The sequence below is a fragment of the Vicia villosa genome, unplaced genomic scaffold (assembly GCF_029867415.1).
Source record: "Vicia villosa cultivar HV-30 ecotype Madison, WI unplaced genomic scaffold, Vvil1.0 ctg.003570F_1_1, whole genome shotgun sequence".
NCBI lineage: Eukaryota > Viridiplantae > Streptophyta > Magnoliopsida > Fabales > Fabaceae > Vicia > Vicia villosa.
Window position 1 is genome coordinate 71,603 of NW_026706239.1, and position 20,071 is coordinate 91,673.

At 31.9% G+C, this 20,071-nt stretch overlaps 1 protein-coding gene across 2 annotated transcripts; it reads left to right on the forward strand.

Annotated features, from left to right (window-relative positions):
* The first annotated feature begins 4,217 nt into the window (after positions 1 to 4,217).
* LOC131641197 (protein FAR1-RELATED SEQUENCE 5-like) lies at positions 4,218 to 5,234 on the forward strand. 2 transcript variants are annotated; one of them, XM_058911502.1, is made up of 4 exons: positions 4,218 to 4,337; positions 4,441 to 4,513; positions 4,584 to 4,887; positions 5,123 to 5,234. In XM_058911502.1, the coding sequence occupies exons 1-4, from the start codon at positions 4,330 to 4,332 to the stop codon at positions 5,134 to 5,136; spliced, it is 399 nt and encodes a 132-aa protein (XP_058767485.1). In that variant the 5' UTR covers positions 4,218 to 4,329; the 3' UTR covers positions 5,137 to 5,234. The 2 variants fall into 2 exon arrangements, with proteins under 2 accessions (XP_058767485.1, XP_058767484.1); XM_058911501.1 differs by having other exon boundaries at positions 4,584 to 5,036; positions 5,123 to 5,215.
* The last annotated feature ends 14,837 nt before the right edge of the window (positions 5,235 to 20,071 follow it).

Genomic DNA, 20,071 nt, shown 5'->3' on the forward strand with positions numbered 1-20,071 from the left:
GGGAATCGGTTGTGCACTGTTCTTTAATTTACCGTTCCTAAGGTTCATACAAGATCTTGATATTGTCTAGACAAAAATAAAGCAATTGATTAAAACAATCTGCTTGACACTGTCCCACTGGGCGTGCCAATTTGTTTACGGTGATTTCCGGTAAACAACCGCTAGTCTTCCAAACTATAATAAATAAGATTTGGTTACTTGCAGGATCGACTAGATTGATCCTAGGACACATAGTCAAGAAGATTGTTATCAATGTTTATTCGAACCGTATCCATTATTTGTCTTCTTCAATAAGCGTTGTTCGATTAACAGAACAAATAGTCTTGACAATCACTTTGTTACATATAAATGTGACTTCAACGAAAAGATAAGTGACATAACATAGAAAATTAAAAGGACAATTGAAACGTAAAGAATCTTAAACTACAGAAATATAAAAGACTTTGAAAGTAAATAGCATGAAAGTAATTCGAAAGTAAATGACATTAAAGTAAAGATGCAGAAACGTAAATGGCAAGAAGTAAACGAAATGCAGTAATTCTGAAAGATATTTAAAAGCAAAGGATAATACACATGTATTAAAATGGTGGTGTCATACGTACATTTTCTCAGCGAACTCTTTCTCTTAACGCTTGATACTTGAGTAAATATGTGAGTGATTTGTACAAAATGAACACACAGAATCCTAACATTAAGACTCCTATTTATACTAGTTTCGACCTTAACGGTCCTATACTAATCTGCTGCCACGTTTCTCATCAGAACTTCCAACGGAGCCATCTGTTATTAGACAGTTACGAAACCGTCTTCGAATTTCAAATCTTCCCGCCTGAGTCCGTCTTCGACGCGTGGCAGTGTATTAAACAAACACTACGAAAAAACACGCTAAGTAGTAATACTTGAATATATTTACAAATTCGTCTAAGTCCCCGAAGACACATACTTTTCACTAGCTTTCAGTATTCATTATCTTCATAGTGAACTTAGAAATATTTACTCTCGAAGCATGACCATCAGTAGTCATTCTTTTATTTTTAAGGGATGGCCATCAGTAACCATCTTTCCTTCGATTCTCAACTCCTTCGAAGGATAAATACTTCAAAACAAAATCTTCAGCTAACAGATGTATGGTATGTTCCAAGCATGAAGAGCAATTTGATGATTGTAGGTTAGCTGATTGAAAATGTTTTTCAATAACCAAGAGGGACAATTTTTTGAAGTTGTATGACTGTAATCAAAAGCTGATTATGTTGTGTGAAATAGGAATAGAATGTAGGAATAAAATGAAAAACTTACTCAAAAATGTGTTGATGAGGATGAACAATGTTGAATGTAGCGTGTGGAGTAAGTTGGGACTAGTAAGATTAAAGTAGAGGTTCTTTTGTTGCTTGAAAAAATGACTGGAACAATGTTGCTCACAAGCTCCAATGGAAGGAAGAAAAATATTCAAAAAAACGAAGGAGAAGAGGGAGGGTCTGCCCTTAGATGTAAATGAAGTGCGTTCAAAGATTCCATTGTTACCTTCACAAATGGGCTAGTAAAAATAGGGTAAGGTCGGAGGTTTCTAGTGGCCGTGAACAATGTTAGTTTCGGTTGAAGATTCACCATGAGATCCTAGTTTTGAGAGGAAACAAAGACATTCGACTCTGACAAACAGTGTCTTATAATCTGACATGTTCATATGAATTAGAAAATCTTTGTAATTACAAAGGAAGAAAACAGAAAAATAACTTACAAAGCTGATAAGCAACAGAAAACAACAGTTGAACAAACTAAACTACTAACATTTACCATTTCAAAAAATGAAATGAAAGAATTAAGTAATCTTTGTAATAGAAAATTACAAATCCTGACATCAATAAGGAATTTGTAGTTTCAGGTTATGAGTCATTAGAATCTGATATATGAGAAATCTTGCTGTGTTGTTTCTTGGGAAACAAAGAGAAACAACCACTTGATGTTTTATCTATAGAACTTGTTTTGATTAGATCAATCTTCTTCTCCTCTTGTAGTTTCTCTTCTAGTGATATTTTCTTCAATTTTTCCTTGTATATCTTCTGCATCACATATGTTTCAGATACCGTCTAGTTTGACTTTGACTCTTGTATTGTTTTTCTCTTATTTCAAAATGTTTGGGTGCTTCCTCGTTATGCATGGGTTTAACAAAGGAGAATTGATATTGGTACACTAGAATCTTACAATTACACCGTATATTATACGGTTTGGTTTTTTTTATTATGTTAAATAATTATTTTTTCCATCTTTTTCAATGTAAATAGATACATATATTCATTGTATTTTATATGGTGTAAGATAAGGTGTACACTTTTAGTGTATGCATAGCATTGCTCTTAACAAAGTCCACATAATACAACTCAGACACTTAAAATCTTAAATTGTTTTTTTGTTTTGTTTTTAATCACTTCAAAAAGAATTAGACTATACATATACATGTCACACTATATAGAATGACTAAAAACAAAAGATAATATAATTAAGAGATGAATAAGTTGTTTATCTAGAACTATAACTTATTTCAAAAGCTAATATCAATATTATTATTTGAAAGATTATTATTGAAAGAGACAAATTAAAAATAATACTTTTTAGAGTTTTTTTGGAAGGTTACTATTCGATTTTACTATCCACTATTCTAACAATACCAATTATTAGTAAAAAGAAAACTCTCTATTGACTTGAACAAACACATAAATTATTAGTAGCATATAGTGTGATTCCAACCTAAAACTATTTCTAAAATTTAATAACTTATTTAATTAATCATCCTATTTTAATATTTACGCAATTAATTTTTATATTTTAAATTTAAATAATCATAATTATTTATTACATTTTTGTTTAGGATTGAGGCTATAGCTGATCCACCGTCGGGCAGGGCTTAGTCCAACGCTACTACAAGGAAACCCCAACTAGATGGTCCAATCTAATTGAGGAACACTTTGCCTCATGCCCTCCGTCGGGGACATATATTTACTTGACTAGAAGGTCAGCAAACCATCGTTGTCCTGGGTCAGGCCCCGCCTGCGCCAACACCCAAACATTCGTTCTGCCCTGCAGTTGAGGACAAATGACCATCTGCTCACTGGGCACATTTGCTACCCAAGAGTACATCTCTGCCCCCTAACGACAAGTTATGGGCAGTCTTTCAGGATTCCTAGTTTCACCCCAACATATGGACCAATGGCCAAGCTAGGGGCATTATAAATATCCTCTCATCTAAGAGGGTCAGGTAATTCAATTCAAACCCTAAGAAACACTTAAACATATATGAGCTCCCACTTACTTTAGCATCTAAGTACCTTGCAGGTACACCCCCTCCTCATCATCACCAATATTCTGCTCTCGCCGCTGGCCCACCTTCTAGTTCTGATCAACCAGTAAGATCATATATATATATATATATATATATATATATATATATATATATATATATATATATATATATATATATGAAAAGGGATATTTTTGCTCCAAGAGTAAGTTTCAAAGAGTTACTCCAAATTTTAACCATTGATTTTGATTAATCTAACAGGTTTAATTGATCATGTAATCTAATTATTTTTGAAAATATTTTTTTAAATAAAGAATCAATTAAAGCTGTTAGATTAATGGAAATTAAGGGCTAAGATTTGAAGTAACTAACTTACTCTTCGAGTCAGAATATATATATATATATATATATATATATATATATATATATATATATATATATATATATATATATATATATATATGGGAGCGTATCCGGTGAGAACTAATATCTTTATGAGAAACGAGAACTATAAATATTAATCGTTGGATTTAATTAACGATTCAGATTTTAAAATTTTAATTAAGGAGCATATTAACATTTGTCTATCGGAACAAAATTTCTATTTTCTAAAATTACACTCAAATATTTAATACTCGGTCCTTAACCTATTATAGGTTGCCGCCATCTTTCTCAGGATAGTGTATTATTCATTGCCACACAAAGGTATTCATGTTATTTTTTTATTGCATTCACTATACTTACTTACGATTATGTATTACATTAGTCATTTTTCTTTTTTATTTGCCTGTAGCTACTTTACGTTAGAGAAATGTTATGCTTACACTACTAATTGACACTACACCGTATAAATATACGGTTTTGTTTTTTTCATTATGTTTAATAATTATTTTTTTCTTTTCTCTTGATACAAACAAGCACATGTATGATGTATTTGGGATATGGTGTAGGATACGGTGTCACTTTTCAGTGTCAAAATAGCAGCTCTCTTACGTTATTGCCGAATTTCTGTTCTCTATACATTGACTACAATTCCAATGGACAAGTAAGAAAGGATTATGTTATTTAAATTATCTCTAAGATACTTATTTCATATTTTATTTAAATTATAAATTATAATCCATGTATTTTATATCTCTTAATTAAAGTTTGGAGTCAAACAAAGATGATGAACTGACGCTTAATACTACACAAGATGTTCATATACCTGTTTCAATTGAGGTAATTATAGTTATATTATCTTTACATTAACGGGCTATATTTCAATTTTAATTTTATTTTTTTCTTATAGACAAATCAAGAGGTTCCAAGTTGTGATGAAGAAATCAAGCCTAAGGTAGGACAAATTTTTGATTCACTCGAAGATGGTGAAATGTTTTACAAAAATTATGCACATAGTGTTGGTTTTAGTGTGCGTTGTTCATCAGAAAATAAAAATAAAGATGGTGTCAAACGTTTCGTCTGCTCAAAAGAGGGTTACAAACCAAATGTATCAAAAGAGAAAGAAGTGAGTGAATTGGGAGTTAAAGTCAAGAGGAGGAGTCTTACAAGAGAAGGATGTGATGTGAAAGATGCTTTCAAGCTGTTAGAGGGAGGTAAGTATGAGCTAACTCGATTTCAAGAGAGTCATACACATGCACTTGCCTCACCTAAAAAGAGACAATTTCTTAGATCGGCAAGCATGTGGTCAATATGCATATCATGACACTCGTAACTGTCCTGCAAAATTATCTCCTTAATCTTGGTAAAAAAAATACCACTCTCATTTACTTAGATTTATATTATTCACAATTTATTTAAAACTAACAAACTCATATTTTTTATTTGTAGGGATTGAAAGATAAACTTGGTTAATGAAAAGCTGAGATTGCAAATCTGTTTTTGGGTTTGGAAGGATTGTTTTGTTTTGTTGCTATCCACAAGAAATATTTATTTATAAGTGTTTATTTTAGTTTGTTTGATAGATTGTTCAATTTAGAACATATATTAGTTTTATTTAAGTTTAAATTTGTTGTTTTGTTTGTATTCTAGTTTGGAAATATTTCTTTTCTTGTTCAATGTTGCAGTAAAGACAATTTGAATATTTTGTTTGACTTGTTTAGAAATTTTTCTTTATTTGCTTTACGTTGCAGTAAAAAAAATTGAACAAGTTCCTAAAGCAATCATACCATATGGGTTTCATGTTGTAGTCAAGAAAATTTAGACTAGTCAAAAAGCAATCATAGCATATAGTTTTATGTTGCAGCAAAGAATAATCATAGCATATAGTTTTATGTTGCAGCAAAGAATATTTGAACTAGTCCCTAAAACAGAATTAGTCATTTCGTTAAAAATAATGGTTTCAATACAAGACAATGGAATCAATAGCTTAGTGATTAGTATAGAATTTCAATGCTTGTGGTAATTTGAGTTGTCTAGAATGCCAAGTAGAATGCATATTTCTTTAATGCGCGCTTCAAAGTTATGTTCTTCAAATACCGTATATTTGCTCCTAAACCGTGTTCTTCAAACACCGATGCATCCACGTTGAACTTTAACATACCCTTTCATTCCTTCTATTTCATAGGCTTCAAAGTATTGTCACAAAATCCATTTTTTGCATCTTGTTTAACGTGTCAAGGAGCTACAAAATTAACTGTAAACAATAGAAAAAAATTAACTTGTCAAGGAGCTTGTTTAACTCATTCAGCTTGTTTTCTGCATTTTTTTCATCACTGTTGAATACCACTATGAACAGAACTTTGAGAGGTAAATGACTATAAATCAGTAATTCAAAACGTTAGCATTAGGAATTCAAAAGTTATAAGAAAGTAAGAAACACCTTTCAGACCTTTTGCACCCCATAGTGATGTCGACTTCGACGAACCAAACACTTAGACATTTGATCAAACACTTGGAGTGAATAATCAACTTCTGCAAGTGATCATGGTACTCGATGTTGTTGCTTGGATTGGAGAACAACTTTTTTCCAGAATAAGCGTGGTAGAGATTCTATATCATCAATTTGATTTCAAAAACTGAATTTGCAATGAATTTATCCATATATCGTGATTTCTTATAGACGTTACCATCAAAAATCATTGAACCATTGAAAATCAGAGTTGAATTAATGGAGAATAGGGATTTCGATAGTAGTAGGTTTTATTTGCGGTATAGCTATCATGATGTAATTGAAGATATGAAGAACAAACAATTGCTTATAATTGATGGCTTAACGTGTTTTAATTTTGAAGACGATGGATGACAAGTAGAGGTAGGTGTAATCAATTTGAATATAGCAAATAAAAAAATGTTCCGGTAGGCAAATGTTAACGTGCTCTTTAATTAATTTTTTTAAATCTGGATCGTTAATTAAATCCAACGATTATTACTTATAGTTCTCGTTTCTCACAAAATATATCAGTTCTCACGCTCCCTATATATATATATATATATATATATATATAGCCAAGATCAAATGACACTAAGGTGTCAAATTTAGTAACATGACACCTCCGATAATTCTTTACCACGCATATTCGTATAACCAAATCCACTGTTGGTTTGAAAGCTATTATTATTTAGATCATGTCTATAAACGTTGACATCAATCGAAAATCATCTGACAAGTCAATGAGATGCATAAAAACTATATATATATATATATATATATATATATATATATATATATATATATATATATATATATATATATATATATATATATATATATATATATATATATATATATATATATATATATATATATATATATATATATATATATATATATATATATATATATATATATATAGAGGAGGGTTATATTGACTCCAAGAGTAAGTGTTCAACACTTACTCCAAATCATAACCATTGATTATCATTAATCCAACGGTTTTAATTAAAATTTTATATAGAAAAATATTTCCAAAAATAACTAGATTAAATGAACAATTAAAACCGTTAGATTAATGAAAATCAACGGTTATGATTTGGAGTAAGTGTTGAACACTTACTCTTGGAGTCAATATAACCTTCCTCATATATATATATATATATATATATATATATATATATATATATATATATATATATATATATATATATATATATATATATATAAATAAATATATATATATATATATATATATATATATATATATATATATATATATATTGAGTTGTATTTTTTCTTTTTGTTATAAACTGAATTATATGCAGTATTTATAATTACCATTTTTTTTGAGTTAAATAGTCATAATCAAAATCAAAAGATAGAGAGATTCACAAATCATATGGTTGAGATCAATGACTCTAGAGTCTTGATAAATATAGTTAATCAGATTGTGATTGATCACAATTTTTCAACCTTAGTCTTGAAGGTAAAGGGAAACACAAGAAAGAGGGAGGGGGCTGAATTGGGTTTCAAGACTTAAAACTTTTGCTTAACCAAAACAAACAAAGAGGAGAAAAGGATAAAACTAAAGAACAAGATATTTTTATCGTAGTTCACTGTTAACAAAGCTACTCAAGTCTACCCACAAAGGTGACTTTTCCTTATCAACAAGGACTTAATCCACTATAATCACACTGATTACAGACACCACAAAGACTACCCGTCAATGTCTTCTTGAGAAATTGTGACTATACCCTAGTCTCTCAAGGAACACAATCAACTTACAAGTTGATGAAATTCTTGTATCAGATATAAGATGTCGAATGAGATGTCACGACACAATATATGAGCACTATAATAGTTATGACCAAGTATATGACAACAGATAAAATAATGCAGAAAGTAAAGAACACAGCGATATGTTGACCTAGTTCGGAAACAACCTTCCTACTCTGGGGCTACCAAGCCAGGGATGAAACCAATATTCGATAGTATCAATTCGAAGTCAAATTCCCCATTTACACTTCTCACTTAATCACTACCTTTCTTATGATTTCTACCTAAGACTCCCCTAGGTATGAGGCCCTCCTCAAATTCCTTTAATCACTGAACCCCTGTGACAACTTAACAAAACAAACAAAAACGAAGAACACACTCTTCAAAGACACAAGATCATCACTTGCTTAAAAGCTCATGGATGATCAACAAATTACAACTCAAAGAAACTACTCCACCTCTAGTATCAACCCGATACAAGAGAGGATTACAATGGACTCACAAACCTAATTACTAGGTAAAACAAAACTCAGAGTCCTTAACAAAAGCCACGACACAATTAGGATTGTGCAGCCCTTAAATAGAAATAGCAACAGCGGACAAGCAAGCATAGGCTTGGGCCAACAAATATGGTTCAGAAGCAACCCATAATAACTCTAAACAGTCAGGTTATGATTACTCCACTAAAGTTGGAATAACTTGAGAAGATTCCTCCTGAGATTAAGCAAACGAACCTAACACAAATAAAACCCTAAAATAGGAATAATCAAACAGATCATATTTAAAGACACGATGTCAAGACATCTGTTTTGACATCTTACAAAAATATCATGATAACATGTTTTACCAAAATTGCTGCCAACACGCAGAAACAACAGTTGGAATACAAAGAGTGTGTGTTTACAAGATACTTCTTGAAAGAAGATTACACAAATGAAATACAAAGATAATATAACTTTGTTTGAGCAAGTTAATGAACAAAAGTTCATTTCTTTTTATAGTTTTACAAATGAACAGAGTTTCAGCGTATTCAAAAATTCTTTTTAAGTAGTTCGTTGTTTGTCGTTCTTGCAATCTTCAAAGTCTTTATTATATAGGCATAAAAAGATCCGTTGGTGGGTGAAGATGGAATTGCACAATCTCCTAGCTATATTCTTCATAATGATCAGTAGAGAGTGATAGACAACATTGTACAACCGTACAATCCTTGCACTTCAAGACATGCGTAGTGAAAGTAATATCTGATTTGTACCTACTGTTTTATCCCACGTAAAACCTTTGAACTTATCTTCTAATCTTCAGAGGCTTGAGAATGTAGATTGATGATGCATGTTTAGAAGGATCAAATGTTGAAATGAAGTCTTCACAACCTTGTCTTCATAATCTTCGGAACTTGTTCTCTAGAACCTTGTCTTTAGAGTCTTTAGAACTTGCGCCAATAGTCATATCTTGAGAGTCTTTAGAAGCTCCCTTATCAAAGTCACAATCAGAAGCAATGGCTTGCATTCTATCAGAAGCACAGTCAAAATAGCGTTCCATATCTTTACTTGTATTTGTAAAGCACGCTTTGTATCTTCCCATAGTTAGAGTGTCTTGATTCCGGAAATTGATGACGTCACACGCCATTCTATCAAAGTTTGAACCTAAAAGTAAAATCTACACAATAGACAAAAACCATTAGGGCATAAAATTGCTCTCTAGGATATCATGAATTATTATCATCAAAACTAAAGGATAGATGCATAATCAAATCTTCTTCTTACAATCTTCCCATTTTTGATGATGACAAAACCATGTATTTTGATGAATAACTTACTTGGCTTCATTATCATTCTTGCAATCTTCCAATTCTTCATTATATAGGAATCAAAATATCCATTGGAGGGTGAAGATGGAATTTCGAAATATCTTAGTCGTACTCTTCATAACAGTCAGTAGAGATTGGTAGACAATATTCTACAATCGTACAGTCCTTGCACCGCAAGACATTTATAATGGAAGGAATGTCTGATTTATACTGTGTACTATCTCGTCTCACGTAAAACCTTTGATCTTATCTTCTAATATTCAGAGGCTGCATAATTTAGATTGGTGAAGCATGTTTAGAAGGATCAAATCATGAAACCAAGTCTTCAGAACCTTGTCTTCAAAATCTCAGAACTTGTTCTCTAGAACCTTGTGTTCAGAGTCTTCAAAACTCGGTCTTCAGAACTTGCGCCAAAAGTCAGATCTTGAGAGTCTTCAGAAGCTCTCTAATCAGAGTCACAATCAGAAGCGATGACTTGCATTCTATCAGAAGCACGCTCAAAAGATTGTTCTAGATCTTGACTTGTCTTTGTAAAGCACGCTTTGTATCTTCCCATGATAGGGACCAAAAACTTATTTAACCCATAATTTTATATTGATACTATTAAATATTAATTAATGCCCCAATTAAATTATATAGGTTTTTTTGCTTGTTTAGTGAATGTTTTTTTACACAATCAAACTTAACTCATTTCATTAAACAATTTTTGCTCAATAAAAGGAGGAATCAAATTAAAAGTACTACGCATATTCTAAGAACTGTCCGCTTTAGCTAACAAGTGAACAATCCAATTCGCTTGGTGCTAAACAAACTTTACCTCAAAGTTGGGATGAAATTGTAATAACTCTTAATAGAAATAATGATTATCTACCACCAAAATTAGCATAGATATCTTGAACTACCATGTGAGAATCACTTTCAAAAATCACATAATCTAATTGTATATGGATGGCTGCCTGAACCTCTTCTTTTAAGGCCATGGCTCCTACTTCTAAGATAGAATAAATACCAAGATCCCACGTTACACCTGCAATAATAAATCTTCCATAACAATCTTTAACACACCATCCTTTATTAGTTGTTCCTCTTTGATTATTGAACCTTACATCAATATTACACTTCACCCACCCTATATTCGGAGGAGTCCAAATTGTTAGATAGTTGTGGCCATCATTATCAATACCATGGAACTCTTGTTCTTTAAACCAATCATGCCAAGTATGAAAGGCCTGCATGCCTAACTTAGACACCTCATCTCTTTCATTATTCCAAATCAAGTTAAGGTTATTATTCTAAAGAATCCAAATGATAACAACTCTACCTCCTACCCTCTTATTCTCTTTACTACAAATATCATGAATAGTGGCCTTTGCATCATTAAAATTTTATAAACGAGGATCTATAATATAAGACAAACATGAAACTCTCCAGCATTGATTATTAATAATATAACCAAGGAATACATTACATTCATCTTTCTCACTATCTTCACACAATTGTGAGCTCAGATGAAAATGAACAAAATATTGACGAATCTTAATCCTGGTAGGAAGGAAGCCCCTGCTTATCTGCCAAAGTAAGTGCTTGGCTCTAGAAGGCTCTATAATATTCAACAAACTACACCAATCCCCCTCTACGCTACGGTTTAGCCAATTTGCTTGAACACTCCTCATCAACCTGTAACTAGTTTTGACACTATAATCTCCATTTTGCTCTTCTTTCCAAGCCATATAATCCTCTAACACATCTTCCACCAGGGAACCTTTAGAATTTCCTAACAATTTCATGCGTAAACAAATGTCTTATCTTCATAACATCCCATTTTTTAACGTTAGCTAACATAAGATCATTAACAGTAATATTGTACACACCTTGACCTTGAGGACCTCCTAAGCCACACTCTCCTTTACCTCTTAACCAAGGTTTGACCATCACTTTAATCTTACTCCTATAACCAATTTTCCACCTACAACCAAGAGACAAGACATGCCTCTCTTTCCATAAACTTCTCCAAACAAAGCTCAGATTATTACCAAGATTAACTTCAAAAAAAGAGGATCAAGGATAATACCTTGATTTAAAAACTCTAACTACCAAAGGCTCCGGTTTTGCTATCATGTTCCACCCCTGTTTAGCCCCCATAGCCATATTGAAAGATTTGAAATCTCTAAAGCCAAGCTCCCTTCCATCTTAGTACAAGTTAATCTCTCCCACGCAAGCCATCTTATAACCTTATTATTATTGTCTCCCTCCACCAGAAAGAATTCAACATCTTCTCAATATCATTCACAATAGCATATGGGATAATAAAAACACTCATAATATAATATGGTATTTCTTGAAGAACTGACTTTATCATAACCTTTTTCCCTACCTTAGACAACGACCTACCCTCCACGAGTTTATTCTCTTCCAAATCGGATCCTTGATAAAAGAAAAAGTAGCATTTTTACTTCTTCCAATCATTGGCGCTAATCCTAAATATGTTCACGTGCCTAACATCTGACAGACAACCATTATTCGAGCTAGGTCTTCTTGAGCTGGTATACTAATGTTGCGACTAAAATACACTTCAAACTTGGTCATATTTATTTTCTGACCCGACGCTTCTGTATATACTCTAAGCAACTTCATAAGATGTGTCACCTCTGATAAACTAGCCTTACAAAATAGGAAACAATCACCAGAAAAAAGTAGATGGGACACTTGAGGTGTCCCTTTACATATTTGAACGCCATGGATATCTCCTCTAGCCACTGCTCTATTAATAAGAGCGGAAAGACCTTTTGCTACTAGGATGAAAAGGTAAGAAGACAAAAAGTCCACTTGTCTCAATTCTCTCCCTGGATGAATTGGTCAAACTCTATATGAATTAATCAAAGTTGAATAATGAACCGATGTAACACATATCATCACCCAATGTATCCACCTCTCTGCAAAGCCCATACGGCTAAGCACACCTTTCACAAAACTCCAGTCCACTCTATCATAAGCTTTACTAATGTCGAATTTAAGAGCCAACTCCCTTTTATTTCCTTTCATCTTCCTTTTCAGAGCATGGATAATCTCAAAGGCTACCAAAACATTGTCAAGAATAGACCGACCTTCAACAAAAGTCGATTGCTCCTTAGACACGCATTTAGATAAGCACTCCTTCATTCTATTGGCGAGAGAATGTTGAATAATTTTATATTGATACTATTAAATATTAATTAATGCCCCATTAAATTATTATTTTTTTTCAAATATCTGATTCTTTTGTTCAACAAATATTGAATATCAGTAATAACAAGTTTTACAGTAGTAAATTTTTATGTTTTTTTAATTTTAATTATTTTATTTGCTCTTCTTATTTATTTATCAATCAAATAAAAAAATTTATAATAATTTTATAAAATTTTACAACTTCTCAATATAGAGAAAAAAACTTAAGGACGGAAAAAATAATGATAATATTGTTAAACAAATTTATTTTTATCTAAAACTAAAGTAAAAATTTTGTGCCATTAGTTAAATTTTCTAAATCCATCTGCTTTGAACAACAATGAATTCTTCATTCTTTTAATTCTTTCGGCAAATGGTTTAAAAGCCATTTTAATTATAGGAGTCACTTTTCCTTGACTTCTTAAAATTTCTTGTCTATACTTTCCTCTGAATTTTTAGGTCCTCTTTTGTGCCAATAAAAAGATGTATCTTGAGGTTTGTTTTCTTATTGTTTGGTGCAAGTATGTTTAAATGGGTAGTGGTGGATGCAGATGGCACTTAAGATAGGGTGGAGTTCCCTAGTACTGAATTAGTGTGAATTTGGGAAGTTTATACTAGAGTAATGGCAAGAGATAAGTGGCATGCAATTAATGTAGATTCAAAGTACGTAATATCTTTGGAAATATTGCCGTGACCTATGAACATGAGATCATCATAGACATAGGATAACTAGAGTTCATATTAATAACAGTAGAAGCAAGAACAAAATTCTAAATATACCTCAAATATTATTGATATGAATTGGGAAATATTATCTTAGTTACAAGGCAGAAAATATAAAATAACTAACAAAAAAGCTACTAAGCAACAGAAAATAACAGATAATGTTTAGTATTTCAAAGAAAGAATGAATTAAGTAATCTTTGTAATAGGAAATTATAATACATCCTTTCTGTAAGAAAGGAATTGGCAGTTTCACTTTCAGGTTATGAATCGTTAGAATCTGAAATATGAGAAATTTTGCTGTGTTGTTTCTTGGGAAACAAGGAGAAACAACCACTTGATGTTTTATCCATAGAACCTGTTTTGATTGGATCAATCATCTTCTCCTCTTGTAGTTTCTCTTCTAGTGATATTTTCTTCAGTTTTTCCTTGTATAGCTTCTGCATCACATATGTTTCAGCCAGTCCATACCCTCCAGATGCCATGCCCAGTTAGAAAATAGTACGAATGATTGAATGAAAAATGAGAAGAAAGTTGGGGAGAATTTGGATATATATAGAGTTGGTATAGGCTTGGGGAACAAGGAAAGAAAATCCGTCTCATACCGTTTAGTTTGACTTTGACCCATTTATTGTTTTTTTTTTCTTATTTCAAAAAGTATGGTTCACATTTACCTATTTTTAACGTTAGTGTTTTTTATGTTGTCGTTGTCGTTGTAGTGATATTTGATCTTCCACATGAATTGCTTGCGGTAGGAGTATGTCATTGCAAACGTATGCCGTGGTCGTTACACAATTTCAACTAGTGGACTGCCGTGGTTTTGAGAAAACGCTTTTAGATTTACATCTTATTATTTCTATATACAGTGTGTTGTCTTGTTTCCTACGTTTGCTTTTCTAACATTGATGTTTGCCTTTACTTACCAACCAACCAACCACCAGGAGTGAGAACAACGCTATATGCAAAACTCATCTTACATACTTTAAAAAATATTAGATTTGTTGCATAAAAAAATAGATTTGAATTTTATCTATTATTTGTTATGATAGACACATTCACAAGGCCTCTCAAGGCAATGTTTTGAAATTAGTCCTCCATTCACAATACCACACAAAAGCAACCTCCATTTTGCTCTAAGCCATAAGATCTCCGCCTAACGGTAAGTTGCGCTACTCCCCTTGACAGAATTACAATAGTCTCTCATATATGAATGTGACCATTAGTTATGCAAAGGTATCATTCAACTTGTAATTGTAAATTTTCACCTCAATTTTTTTTAATGAGAATTTGAGTGCTAGAGTGCTAACATTTTTCGTAGATACCATATTTGTCTATTGAAAAACCATCTCAATCACATCGAAAACATTCACGGCAATGTTTAAAAAATGAGAGTTTACTACAAATCGATAGAGGATTCGAAAATCGTAACTCTAGGATCGTAAGATTCTACTACCAATAGAAAAAAAATATTTTTACATGTAGAATTACATGCATATGCTCCAAAATGATCATATATAAAAATAATAAGTTCACGATAATAATCATACATTCAAACAAAACATAGAAAAACTTAGTTAAAAATGAAAACAATCTAAAAGTAACTATTCTAAACATTTAAAATGTCATCAAATTCCATATAAACATAGTCATCCTCATCCCCATCTTCATCTTCATTCTCTTCTATTTCTTCATCTTCATTCTCTTCTAATTCTTCATCAACCGGATCATATATCATTAAAAGGACTAAGAGTAACATCCAAATCATCTCTAACACCACCAATAAGGACATTTTCTCCAACATTAAGCATGACGTCTTCATCTATACGATCATTATCATCTCTATTCTTTTGTCATTCATCTTCATATGGAATATATTCATAAAAGTTATAAGATGATTTCCTAGCTCCTTCTTTTTGCCAAACTTTAAATTAGCCATCACAAAAACAACATCATTCATTGTTTTTTCTTTAAATGATTTCTTTTATGTGTGTGAAACTAAATAAATTATAAAAAATTAAAACAAGATAATAAAGATTCTTAAAAGTTGAATACTGCAAATCTTATTTACCCTTTCAAAGATACTCAAATTTCTTTCTCAATCGGATGAACTACAAGTTAAACTCAATACTCGCATGGCAAAGCCCTACAATTCGGGATGCGCACCTCCATTAGATCCCCACCATTGTGTTGGTGTTTTGGTTTTAAGTGTGAGCATGGCTAAATCACTACTAAAGTTTCCATCCTTTTCATTGAAGCTTTCAAGTTGGTAATCAATCCTAGTGCACTTTTCCAAGTCCGACATCATCCTATTCAAACATTCATACATCCCTTCTACAACTTCATTATTAATAGTGAATTTAGAGCATAATGTAAGACGTGGTTAAGAAAATTGCGAGCAGCATGCAATGGTCGATGTAGTTGTTTATCCCATCTTTCATCAATAATTTTCCATATCAATTTGTAGTTAAGAAATGGGCAAAATGAATTAGTTTTGAAACAAAGTGTGTATATTTAAAAATCAAAGAAAGATAAGAATAAGATAGTTACCTGCTATCAACTCCTTTTAAGTCTGATCGAATCCTTTCTTTTGCTCGGTCCGTCTCTTCATAAATGTAACCCAAGGCTAGTTTCTTATATGAATTCACCATGCAAAGCACCTTAATTAGGGGAAAGCACCCCTTATGCAATACACAACATCTTTCCAAAATTTCTTATCAATAAAACCAAACCTTCCACAATGAACCCATCACTACTCTTTGCAATTTTATTAGACTTCCCTTCGTTTGATGTAAACATGTTTTTTAGTGATGCCATATTTTCATACAAACACCCCAAGGTCAACTATGAAGTGGCAAAGCGAGTTAGGTCGGGTTGAATCAGATCACCGTCTTTAGAAAATTTATGCATTAATGAAATTAGACATGTTCTTGCATAAATAAAGGTTGTGATCCTCTTACCTTTTGAAATCGTCTATTTGTTCTTTTCTAACTTCTCTAAGATTAAGTCGGTACAATGTGTGTTACAAGGTGTCTAATACAACAGCTTCCGCTTTTGCATCAACAAATCTCCGACTGCTTTGTAATCTGCTGTATTATCTATAACAACTTGGACAACATTATCTTCCCTAACCTCCTCAACAACATCATTAATCATCTTAAAACCTTGTATGCAGTCTTGCTTATGTCTGATTGTGGACCTCCGTTTTTCGGGCCATACCTCTGAGCGGGAGAGATACGTGAACTGACTCTTTTTTATCGCTTATGCTTTCGCATTTTTGAAAATTCACAGAGTCGCCACCGACCTTTTATTTTATCCAATTAAGGAAAGGTTTATAAAAGAAACAGAAAAAAGACCTTTAAGAAATTCTGGGTAAGGGGGTAGGTTATACAAAGAGAAGGTGTTAGCACCCTTTGTATCCATGGTTATCCATGGGCTCTTAAGTTTGCTTAGCTCACTTGTTTTTCGATCACTTTTCAATTGCTTTAGAATGCTCATATGTGGTTTCAAATACCTTTGTAAATTGAATTTGTAATGATCCTTGTGCGGATGTATACAAAATGTTTGTTTATCTTTCGAAAGATGTTTTGAAAAGAACGTTAACTTTGTAATGATCCGTGTTTGGATGTATACAAAATATTGTCTTTTTGGAAAGTTTTGTTTTGAAAAACAACAGTGTATGAGAATTTTGTTTGTTTTGATTTGAGCAAGCAAACTAGGAGGTCTACCCTGAGTTGTAAGGTCTTTATCCTATTTCCTTTAAAAATCTATCCTTTCACCGGATACAAACAAAAGGTTCGATTTTGTACTCGAAACAGTAGAATTTTGACTTTGATTTTGAAAAGAATGAGAAGGGATTACCTTAAAAGGTGCAAGTGTGATTGTGATTGGATTCAGATATTTTATCTTTGAAGTTAGTGATCTAACGGTTCAATTTTATCTTTGACATACACGCAGTTTATATTTGCTGGAAATTAAAATGCGGAAATGTAAAGTGCGGAAAGTAAATCTACGCTATTACATCGATTGTGCAGGAAATGTAAACTAAGTCTATTTACATGATTTTGACAACCTATACATTTATCTAGGAATTTAAATTGCAATAAGATAAATAGAGAAATGCATGTTTTTGGTTTTTTTTTATGATTGATTTTAATTTAAAATTAATGCATAATTAATTAAATTAAAATGAGAAAAAGAAAATAAATTTAAACCTAGAAATTAAGCTTAAAAATATGTTCAAATGTGCTTGTTAATTAATATTAAAACAAAACTAATTTTTTTTGGAATTTTTGAAATTGATTTGAAGTTTATTAAGTTAATTAAGACATAATTATGCAAATAATTATACAAATAATTAAAACTTAAAGAGAAAATTATCCTAAATATGTACAAAATTAGTTTATAATATATAAACAATATTTAATATAAAGAACAATTTTTTTTATGATTTTTTTTGATTGGTTGAAAATAATTAAAAAGCAAATATATAAATATATACTAATTAATTATGCAAAATATTGGAATTATGAAGAAAAATAAAATATTTTTATTTCAGAAAATAATATATTATTTTAGAAGCTTAAAAATATTTTTTGTGTATTTTTTGGATTTTTTTAAACTATTTTTAATTAATTTTGCAAAGAAATTAAAATAGAAATAAAAAATAAAAGGATACTAATCAGATGTGGTTGATTATGAGGGAGTATGATGTTCATGCATGATCTGGCGCGTTGGATTGGATGGAAAGTGGATCAGAAGGCTCAGATTTTGAGGCGCATGGCAATCAGTATACCTGCAAAACACTTGATTAGAGGAAAATTTAAAAGAACGCGCGCGCTGGCTGGCCAATGGGGTGAGGACACGCATCATCTTCAACCTCCAGACACCACTTTTAACAGCGCTTTCTGGCTAGAAGCGCTGTAATAGATTAAACTCATCCCTGCAAAATAGCGAATAGGTGTAAACAAGCATAGAAATCAGGCGCGATAGGACCATTAAATTCGTCTTGTTCCACTGAATGTAACCATGCCCTTAATTTGGTTTAATTTTGGCTCTGATGAAGAACCCTAAATTTGAGCTTAGAAACCCTAAAATGGTGGTTTTGTGCAAACGGTCATTAAAACTTAATTAAAGCTCCAGAAACGAGCAGAGCACCATTCTAAACACAAATATATATCTACATCTTGTTAAATGTGCGTGTATGATCAGATATGAGTTGGTTTTTGTTTGAGCAAATCGTGACCTGTGTGGCTCGATTCAATGAGGTTTAAGACTTGCAATTGATTGGAATAGTTTCAGTGAAGCTCAGAGATGATGTTTGAATGTTTAGTTTGTATTGAAATTGACTGAAACAAAATTCGAATTTCAAGTTTCTTTGAATATTACAAGTTGTTACAAGAGTGATATATGCTTATGAATGCTTCTGAATTCGTCCTCCTTTGATTGTGAAGTGTTATAGCCTTTATATAGACTATGTTGTGCTTAGAATTGAAGCTAAGAAGCATCTTGTTGCCTTTGTTGAATTCTTGATTTTTTATATTAAAACCTTTGAATTGTTGACCAAGTCTTGCTTCCCTTCAATGCTCTTGCCTTGTACCTCAATCCTCTGCAGAAAATTGAAGATTTTTGGATGACTCATGCTTAGATTGTAAGCTATCCATTATCCATTCATTTTTCCTTTTAATTTAATCTTAAAATAAGATAAAATTAAGCCAAAAATGGATAAAAATGGTATGGGCTTAGTCTTGGTCGTGGGAGGCCCATAATATTATGGAAATGATGTTTGAACCATGAAAACTTGGCCCCATTTGGAAAAAATACATTTTTGAGCAATGTTGGTTTCATGCATTTTCCCAAAATTTAGCCAACTTCAACAAGGTGTAAATCCCTCAATTTTTGTCATATGAAGGAGTTCTTGCACTTTTTGGAAACCTCAAAGAGTCCTCTAACCAATGTCTTTGGTCTCATGTCAAAATGATTTTTGATGCTCCTTGTGTGTCCTTTTGAAAAAAATGTCTTTTTGTTGACTTTGAAAATGACCTGTAATGTCTTTGGTCATATTTTTCAAATGGTGAATGCAATGACCATGGGATCAATTGCATTTGAAATATAATTGAATTTCCTTCAAAATGAGCTTTGGTTTGAATTTTTTGGATGAAGGATGAGAGAGTTATGACCAGTCAAAGTTGAGTTGACTTTTCAGGCAAAAACCCTAATTTTGAATCTTAGGGTTTTGTTGATTTTTGATCTTTCCTTGATGAATTATGATCATCCAATGATCAAATGATGAATCCTTTGACAAAATATGGACTTTAACAAAAAAATTCATTTTGACTGTCTGTTGACTTTTTGGTCAAACGGGTCGTCTGTTGACTGTTTGAGCTGCTGACAGTGC